This window comes from Nerophis ophidion, linkage group LG21, assembly GCF_033978795.1.
Source record: "Nerophis ophidion isolate RoL-2023_Sa linkage group LG21, RoL_Noph_v1.0, whole genome shotgun sequence".
In the NCBI taxonomy this organism is placed as follows: domain Eukaryota; kingdom Metazoa; phylum Chordata; class Actinopteri; order Syngnathiformes; family Syngnathidae; genus Nerophis; species Nerophis ophidion.
Genome location: NC_084631.1, coordinates 15,071,415 through 15,081,838, shown reverse-complemented (window position 1 = coordinate 15,081,838; position 10,424 = coordinate 15,071,415). Strand labels below are relative to the sequence as shown.

Here is a 10,424-nt window from a genome sequence, read left to right as displayed (position 1 = left end):
TCTTTGAGTAAAGTGAAGTGAATTATATTTATATAGCGCTTTTCTCTAGTGACTCAAAGCGCTTTACATAGTGAAACCCAATATCTAAGCTACATTTAAACCAGTGTGGGTGGCACTGGGAGCAGGTGGGTAAAGTGTCTTGCCCAAGGACACAACGGCAGTGAATAGGATGGCGGAAGCGGGAATCGAACCTGCAACCCTCAAGTTGCTGACACGGCCGCTCTACCAACAGAGCTATACCGCAATAACACCTGAGTGGTGTTATTGCATTAGGTCCCGAAAAAGAGTTTGTTGTCTTTACATCTGTGACTGGCGTTCATTGGAAGGTTTTTTTTTACACAGTGGTTGACTTCTTATACTCTTATAACATTGAGTTAAAAATGGTTAAATGTTAATTTCATGTCCCCCTTTATTTTACAATGAATCGAAATAATGCAACGTAAAGAAGCTTCCGTCCTGACTGCTCTGTACAACATGGCTACACGAGTGACATTCCGCATGTCTCTCACTTGTTTTGCAAACCCCAAAACCAGTGAAGTTGGCACGTTGTGTAAATGGTGAATAAAAACAGAATACAATGATTTGCAAATCTTTTTCAACCTATATTCAATTGAATAGACTGCAAAGACAAGATACTTAACGTTCAAACTGGAAAACTTTTTTTTTCAAAAAGTAGCTCATTTGGAATTTGATGCCTGCAACATGTTTCAGAAAAGCTGGCATGAGTGGCAAAAAAGACTGAGAAAGTTGAGGAATGCTCATCAAACACTTATTTGGAACATCCCACAGGTAAACAGGCTAATTGGGAACAAGGTGGGTGCCATGATTGGATATAAAAGCAGCTTCCATGAAATGCTCAGTCATTCACAATCACGGATGGGCGAGGGTCACCGCTTTGTGAACAAATGCGTGGGCAAATTGTCGAACAGTTTAAGAACAACATTTCTCAACGAACAAGGAATTTAGGGATTTCACCATCTACGGTCCGTAATATCATCAAAAGGTTTAGATAATCTGGGGAAATCACTGCACGTAAGCGATGATATTACGGACCTCCGATCTCTCAGGCGGTACTGCATCAAAAACAGACTTTAATGTGTAAAGGATATCACCACATGGGCTCAAGAACACTTCAGAAAACCACGGTCAGTAACTACAGTCGGTCGCTTCATATCTAAGTGCAAGTTAAAACTATACTATGCAAAGTGAAAGCCATTTATAAACAACACCCAGAAATTCTGCCCGGGCCCAAGCTCATCTAAGATGGACTGATGCTAAGTGGGAAAGTGTTCTGACGAGTCCACATTTCAAATTGTTTTTGGAACCTGCGGATGTCGTGTCCTCCGGAACATGGAGGGTACTAGACTGGCCTGCCTGTAGTCCAGACCTGTCTCACATTGAAAACGTGTGGCGCAATATGAAGCCTAAAATACCACAGCGGAGACCCCGGACTGTTGAACAACTTAAGCTGTACATCAAGCAAGAAAGGGAAAAAAATTACACCTGAAAAACTTCACAAAATGGTCTCCTCAGTTCCCAAACATTTACTGAGTGTTGTTAAAAGGAAAGGCCATGTAACACAGTGGTAAAAATGCCCCTGTGCCAACTTTTTTGCAATGTGTTGCTTCCATTAAATTATAAGTTAATGATTATTTGCCCCCAAAAATTGAGTTTCACAGTTGAAACATTAAATATCTTGTCTTTGCAGTCTATTCAATTGAATGTACCGTATTTCCTTGAATTGCCGCAGGGCATATAGTATGCGCCTGCCTTGAATTACTGCCGGGTCAAACTCGCTTCGCAAAATAATTAGCGCATGCTTAGTATTACCGCCTGGTCAAACTCGTGACGTCACGAGTGACACTTCCCCTGTCAAAATTTTTAAAAAGGGAGGAGCCTTATTTCAATACCGGTAATTTGAAATCGCATAAAGGGAAGAAGATTAAGAGCTATTCAGTAGGATTTAAGGTCCAACCGTACATCACACTCAAATTTCTACTCCATGCCTTTGGTAACTGCCGGAGTGAGAAGAGGTTTTAAAATAATTAGCGCATGCTTACTTTTACCGCATGTCTTTGGTAAGCATTGGAGTGAGAAGAGGTTTTAAATTAATTAGCACCCCGGCGGCAATTCAAGGAAATACGGTGAATTGAAAAGTATTTGCACATCATTGTATTCTGTTTTTATTTACCATTTACGCCACATGCCAACTTCTTTGGTTTTAAGTCTTGTACTTTATTAACTTACAGTTGTGATCAAAATTATTCAACCCCCACACAATTTTGGTGTTTTAGCAAGTTGGGCATTTATTCCGTATTTTGTTTATAGTCATATCAAATAAAGCTGTGTCAAATAGACAAATGCAACTTAAATTGTAACACTGTATTTTACAAAATACCAAAAAAGGACATTTTTTTTTAATATCTCATTGACAAAATGATCAACCCCCTAGTTCCATGCATCTTTAGTACTTAGTAGAACACCCTTTGGCAGTAATTACATCCTTCAAACGTGATACATAACCGGACACAAGCTTCTTGCAACGATCTACAGGTATTTTAGCCCATTCCTCTTGGGCAAAGGCCTCCAGTTCATTCATATTCTTAGGCTTGCGTGCTGCAACTGCCTTCTTCAAGTCCCACCACAGGTCTTCTATTGGATTTAGGTCTGGCGACTGTGAAGGCCACTCCAGAGTCTTCCAGCCCTTCTTCTGCAACCACTCTGATGTTGATTTGGAGGTAAGCTAGGGATCGTTGTCCTGTTGGAAGGTCCAACGTCTCCCAAGCCTCAGCTTCGTCACTGACTTCATGACATTTGCAGCTAATATATCCTGGTAGGAAATAGAATTCATAATGCCTTGAACGCGCTGGAGATTCCCGGTACCTGAGGCAGAAAAACAGCCCCAGAGCATGATTGACCCCCCACCATGGTTAACAGTAGGAAAGGTGTTCTTCTCTTTGTAAGCTTCATTTTTTCTCCTCCAGACTTAAAGTTGATTCATAGGCCCAAAGAGTTCCAGTTTTGTCTCATCACTCCATAGAACAGTTTCCCAAAACCTTTGGGGTTTTTCCAGATGATTTTTGGCATACTGGAGTCTATTTTCTTGTGCCTGGCAGTCAGAAGTGGGGTGCGCCTGGGAGTTCTGGCATGGAGGCCTTCATCTCGTAGTGCGCGCCTTATTGTCTGGGACGAAACCTGCGTTCCCCCTCTGCAATGTCCTGTTGTAGGTCCTCAGCTGTTACCCGGGGGTTTTTCACCACTGTACGCTTCAAATACCGGACAGCAGTTGCACACAGCATCCTCTTTCTACCACGCCCAGGTAATGTTTCCACTGTGCCTTTAGCTTTAAACTTGCGAATTATGCTCCCAACTGTGTCTCTTGGAATGTGTAATGTCTTTGCTATTTTCTTACATCCATATCTTTTCTTATGAAGAGAAATTACCTCCTCTCTTGACTTCTTTGACCACTCCCTGGACTTCACCATGTTACAAATACACCATTGACCATCTACAAGAAGCTGAGCATCAGTCTTTTTTAATCAGTTTAATTGTTGCTCGTTATGGTTCTAATCACATCTACAGGTGTTTTCAACACCTGATTGAAAAGACCTTATTCAAATTCTGTTCTTAACAGTTGTGAAGTGAAGTGAATTATATTTATATAGCGCTTTTCTCAGGTGACTCAAAGCGCTTTACATAGTGAAACCCAATATCTAAGTTACATTTAAACCAGTGTGGGTGGCACTGGGAGCAGGTGGGTAAAGTGTCTTGCCCAAGGACACAACAGCAGTAACTAGGATGGCACAAGCGGGAATCGAACCTGCAACCCTCAAGTTGCTGGCACGGCCACTCTACCAACCGAGCTATGCCGCCCCAGTTATGATCTTCAAGGGGTTGAATACTTTTGTCAATGAGATATTAAGAAAAATGTCCTTTTTTGGTATTTTGTAAAATACAGTGTTACAATTTAAGTTGCATTTGTCTATTTGACACATCTTTATTTGATACGACTATAAACAAAATACGGAATAAATGTCCAACTTGCTAAAACACCAAAATTTTGTGGGGGTTGAATAATTTTGATCACAACTGTATGTGTAAATGTCACTTACAGCCAATAAAGGTTTCACGAGGGACACAGTTTGACCCTGAAAGGTATCGAGCCACTTTTCGATGGTAAACATTTATACTACAATATTCTTATCTGCTTTCAGTATGTTAATTGATCACCAGGAAGGAAAACGACCAAAAAGAGCTCCAGTTGCCCTGAGTTTGTACGACAATAATGAATAATTACCATAATGTCACCTGCCAGAATGTTTGCATAATTGAGCCTTTTTCAGCTTCTTCTTTAGAACCAACCACACCTGTTCAGGTTTTTTTTTCTATATGGACAGTCCTGGCATTTACAACTCTAACTTTATATTAAAAACAAGACGAATAAAAAGTGCACAAGACTAAAGACATGTATCCAGCTGTTGGAGAGGATGTGATTGTGTACCTAATGTAGTGTCCATGTGTTTAAATGTGGGAGACAAGTGGAGGCGTCGCTCGTTACTCCCCACAATAATTCTCATTCACTTTGTGTTTTCCCACCGGGGAGCGCATGAGAAGCGAAGCAGCAGAAACATTTTCATATCACATGTGACACATCCTTCTCCTGAATGCGCTGTAAGCGGCCTTTGCACGCCATACTACCTTTATGGCCCAATAATAAAAGGTAATGGCGCAGACACGCACAGTGTCTTTTACAGGTTATGACATACGGCGTGATAAGGCGAAAGTGTCGCAGTGCAGATTCACAAGTGAGAGGTCAGAGATGTCCAAAGTGTGGCCCCGGGGTTCATTTGCGGCTCGCGGCTCATTTTTTTAAACGACCTGCGGCATATTCGGAAAATACTACCAAAATAAAAACAGAAATATGGAATAAAAGAGCAAACAAGTGGAAGGGAAAAATGTTGCAATTTTGACTAATAATGCCATGCAGTCTGTTTTTTTTTTTTTAAAGGGGAACATTATCACCAGACCTATGTAAGCGTCAATATATACCTTGATGTTGCAGAAAAAAGACCATATATTTTCTTAACTGATTTCCGAACTCTAAATGGGCGAATTAAACGCCTTTCTACTTATCGCTCTCGGAGCGATGACGTCAGAACGTGACGTCACCTAGGTAGTCAACGCCATTTTCTCAAACACATTATACGCAGCAAGTCAAATCAGCTCTGTTATTTTCCGTTTTTTCGACTGTTTTCCGGTACCTTGGAGACATCATGCCTCAACAACACGATCAGGGACGGATTCAAGTTTATTTACATAGAATGTGCATCGATTAGCACGGCATGCTAAACGATGCTAACATGCTATTTAGGCTAGCTGTATATACATATTGCATCGTTATGCCTCATTTGTGACTATATTTGCATCCAGCCTTTCCCTCCACCCACATTTAATGCCAAACAAACACATACCAATCGACGGATTTAAGTTGCTCCAGTGGCAAGAAATGCAAAAGTCCCTCGTTTGGTTTTTACCGGCGATGCTACGACAGAGATGGCAAGAAGGTCTGGATATCCTGCGACACTCAAAGCAGATGCATTCCCAACGATAAAGTCAACGAAATCAAAAAAGGTGAGTTTTGTTGATGATATTGACTTATATGTTAATCAGACATATTTAGTCGCGGCATGACTGCCAGCTAATCGATGCTAACATGCTATTTAGGCTAGCTGTATGTACATTTGTAGCTGTATTTGCATCCAGTGTTTCCTTCCACCCACATTTAATGCCAAACAAACACTTACCAATCGACGGATTTAAGTAGATCCAGTGTCACAAAATGCGAAACTTCCGATCGTTGGTCTGCACATTTTACCGGCGATGCTAAGGCAAACATAGCCGAATAGCGTCAATAGCAATTCGCTCAATAGCTTCAGTTTCTTTTTCCATTTCGTTTACACTATCTGCCTCCATACTCCAACCATCCGTTTCAATACATGCGTAATCTGTTGTATCACTTAAGCCGCTGAAATCCGAGTCTGATTCCTAGCTAATGTCGCTATATCTTGCTGTGCTATCCACCAGTTGTTTGTATTGGCATCGCTATGTGACGTCACAGGGAAATAAAAAAGTGGCTTCGCAGATAGCGAAAATCAGGCACTTTAAAGCTTTTTTTTAGGGATATTCCGGGACGGGTAAAAATTTGAAAAAAACTTTGAATAATAAAATAAGCCACTGGGAACTGATTTTAATTGGTTTTAACCCTTCTGATATTGTGATAATGTTCCCCTTTAAAGCTGTCATTGCTCAAAATATAGTACCTTTTAAACAACAATTTAAAAAAACTTTGAATTGACAGATAAATGTGGAGTTAATCTAGAAATGTAAATATTAAAAGTAAAAAAATATATTACTTATTCAAACATTTTTTTTTTTTTTTTTTTCGAGCGGGGCCCTTTTGGATCCCCAAAAATGTTATAAGATATATTTTTAAACTGTCATTGCTCAAAAAAATGATAACGAGTCACAATCAATGTTGTTGATCTATTCAAGGCTTTAATTACTTCACAATAAATATTCCACTTTGAAGTCTTTTTGAAGAAAATTTTGCACATAGTGTGTTTGCTATGTAAAAACTTTTTCTTTAACAAAAATGACAAAACAACTTTTAAAAAAGTAATTATCTATTTTTTTAAACAACAACAAAAAAAAACTTATAATTGACAGATAAATGTGAAATTTATCTAGAAAGTTAAGTTTTAAAAGTAAAAAATAAAATAATTATGACTTATTTTGAAGATTTTTTTTTTTTTTTTTTTGAGCAAAGCCTTTTTGGATCCCCAACAATTTTTGTAGATTTTCTTCAAACTGTAATGGCTCAACAATTGATAATGAATCAATCAATGTTGTTATGAATTATAGACCTATTCAAAGCTGCAATTACTTCACAATAAATATTTCCCTTTAGAATATTTTTAAAGAAAATATTGCACATTTTGAGTTTGCTATACAAAAAAAAGTTTTCTTTGACCAAAAGGCATAAACTAATTTAAAAAAAACTAACTATTATTCATTCTTAAACAATAAAACAACTTATAATTGACAGACAAATGTGAAGTTAATCTAGAAATTTAAATATTAAAAGTAAAACAATAAATAAATAATTCTATCTTATTTTTTAAAAACATTTTTTGAATTTTTAGCAAATCTCTTTTGAATCCCCAACAATTTTAGTAGATTTTTTTTTTTTAACTGTAATGGCTCAACAATTGATAATGAATCTAATCAATGTTGTTATGAATTATTGACCTATTCAAAGTTGCAATTACTTCACAATAAATATTCCCCTTTAAAATATTTTTAAAGTTTGTTAGCTGTATTAAAAAAAAAAAGTTTTGACACAAAAAGCATAAAACTAATTTTAAAAAACTAATTATGATTTATTTTTTAAACAACAACAACAAAAAACAACAATTTATAGTTGACAGATAAATGTGAGATTAATCTCAAAATTTAAGTATTAAAAATTAAAAAAAATAAAATAACTTATTTTTAAGAATTTTTTTTTAACGAATCTCTTTTGGATCGCCAACGATTTAAGTAGATTTTTTTTATTAACTGTAATGGCTCAACAAATGATAAATGATTGTGAATTATTGACTTATTCAAGTGGGGCTTCACGGTGGCAGAGGGGTTAGTGCGTCTGCCTCACAATACGAAGGTCCTGCAGTCCTGGGTTCAAATCCAGGCTCGGGATCTTTCTGTGTGGAGTTTGCATGTTCTCCCCGTGAATGCGTGGGTTCCCTCCGGGTACTCCGGCTTCCTCCCACTTCCAAAGACATGCACCTGGGGATAGGTTGATTGGCAACACTAAATTGGCCCTAGTGTGTGAATGTGAGTGTGAATGTTGTCTGTCTATCTGTGTTGGCCCTGCGATGAGGTGGCGACTTGTCCAGGGTGTACCCCGCCTTCCGCCCGATTGTAGCTGAGATAGGCGCCGGCGCCAGCGCCCCCCGCGACCCCGAACGGGAATAAGCGGCAGAAAATGGAATGGATGGACTTATTCAAGGCTCCAATTACTTCACAATAAATATTCCCCTTTGAAATATTTTTAAAGAACATACTGCCCATATAGTTTTTTTACTATATAAAAAAAAGTTTTCTTTGACAAAAAAAAAGCATAAAATAAATTTTAAAAAACAATTTTTTGTTTTTTCAAACAACAAAAACAACTTATAGTTGTCAGATAAATGTGAAGTTAATCTCGAAATTTAAGTATTAAAAGTTAAAAAACTAAAATTACTTATTTTTAAGATTTTTTTGAGCTATTCTCTTTTGGAGAATAAATCAAGGATTTAAGTAGATTTTTATTTTTATTTTTTTTAACTATAATGGCTCAACAAATGATAAATGTTTATGAATTATTGACCCATTCAAGGCTCCAATCACTTCACGATAAACATCCCCTTTGAAAAATAGTTTGGGAAAATATTGCACATTTTGTGTGTTTGCTATAAATAAAAAAAAGTATTCTTTGACAAAAAGGGCATACAACTTTTTTTCTAATTAATTATTTTTTAAACAAAAATGAAAAATAATCGACAGGTAAATGTGACGTTAATCTAGAAACATTAATATTTAAATGTAAAAAATAGTGATAATAATGACTTATTTTGAAGAATTTTTTTTGAGCGAGGCCCTTTCAGTACATTTATTTTTAAAATGTCACCGCTCAAAAATTGAGTCAAAACCAATGTTATGAATGATTGACCTATTCAATGCTCCAATCACTTCACAGTAAATATTCCACTTTTAAATATTTTGCATATTGTGTGTGTTTGCCATATAAAGAAGATTGTTTTCTTTGAAAAAAAGGGCATAAAACAAAGTTAAAAAATGTAATAAACAAATAAAAAACAATAAAAACTTACAATCAACAGATGGATCTCAATAACTGAAGTCTTAACTTGGAGACTACAGTTATTTTTAACACTTGTTTTCCAAATCTGTTAGTGTTTACATTGACTCTTTAATAGTTGAAACAATTCATCTGAAAATAAAAACATTCCACAAGTCACAGCTTGCTTCGGTGAGATAAAACAAGATGAAGTATTTCATGTTAAATATTAATGAACACAATCTGGATTACATCCAAATCAAAAGTGGTTTGACCCTCAGGGTTTTGTGACATCTTGCACAACAACTGCGTTTATATTTTTATTATATGTATTCAGATTAGTGGCCCACTGTAAAAGTAGGATGGACAAATTGTCATTTAATTTATGTATTGAAAAATTATTTTATTTATAATTAATGAAAAAAAATTGTTAATCTGATTGAAATTTGAATGAAATATTGGAATATTTTTTGTGAAACAAATGAATACAAGAAGTATTTTTTTAAAAACATTTTAAACACGTTCAAAAAGATATATGATTTGGTTTGAATACTCAAACCAATTAATTTGTCATTTCTGTTAGTATACGAATACATTTTATTCTTGGTTTTTTATTGTTTTCATTCAGCTTTTTTTTCAACATTTTTCTAAAAAGTTGTTTAAGAATATAAATAATTTAACTTATAAATCATAAAATAATGACATTAAAGAATATTTATATATTTTTGAATTTTTAGCAAACCTTTATAAATGATTTTATTTTATTTTTTTACATTTTTATTCCTACTAAATTTAAAGGAAACAATATTAGAATAATTCCCTTGAATGATTACCAAATAACAATTCATATGTATATATTTTAAAATAGAAACATATATGAACAGAAGAAGCATGATGCAAATGTGCAGTCAGACTCCAGACTTGAATGTAAAAATAAAATAATGTGGATTTTCTGACCTTGTCATGTTCTTGCTTCCTGATGTCCTCCATGGTGCACAAACTTGTGCTGCCGCCGTTCATCATCATACAACACACAAGCAACAATACTTTAAAGAATGTATAAATAGTCAAAAGTTATCCTCTCGTCCCGGTGGCAGCTGAGAGTGAGTGTGTGTGAGAGTGGGTTTGAACACGAGTGTACACCGGTGTTGTAGTTTAGCTTAGTTTTCCCCCTACGTCAGCGCGGGAAAGCAACGCCCACTGAAAGCGAGATGACCATATATGGAAGTGAGGAGGCTGGAAGCATTTCAGCCATGTCGGAACAATAATTGGTCCTTGTCGGCCTCTTGTAAAAGACTCACAATAATATGACACTGATGAAATATAAACATAAAATTTTGCATTCTTTATTCATGTGGGAATTTGCAATGTGTATAATACTAATATTTATTTCTTGTACATAGTTATTTTTTTGTTTAAATATACTGGTATGGGGAGTCAAAAATACTATATTAGTGAATCTTATCTAGGTTGATTGGCAACACTAAATTGGCCCTAGTGTGTGAATGTGAGTGTGAATGTTGTCTGT

At 36.1% G+C, this 10,424-nt stretch overlaps 1 protein-coding gene across 1 annotated transcript in view; it reads right to left on the bottom strand.

Annotated features, from left to right (window-relative positions):
- tuft1a (tuftelin 1a) overlaps positions 1-10,034 on the bottom strand; it is a 46,528-nt gene extending 36,494 nt beyond the window's left edge. Inside the window, exon 1 of the mRNA XM_061881997.1 lies at positions 9,854-10,034. Coding sequence (XP_061737981.1) covers positions 9,854-9,922 — 69 coding nt within the window. The 5' untranslated portion in view covers positions 9,923-10,034. The remainder of the gene's footprint in view (positions 1-9,853) is intronic.
- Between the last annotated feature and the right edge of the window lie 390 nt (positions 10,035-10,424).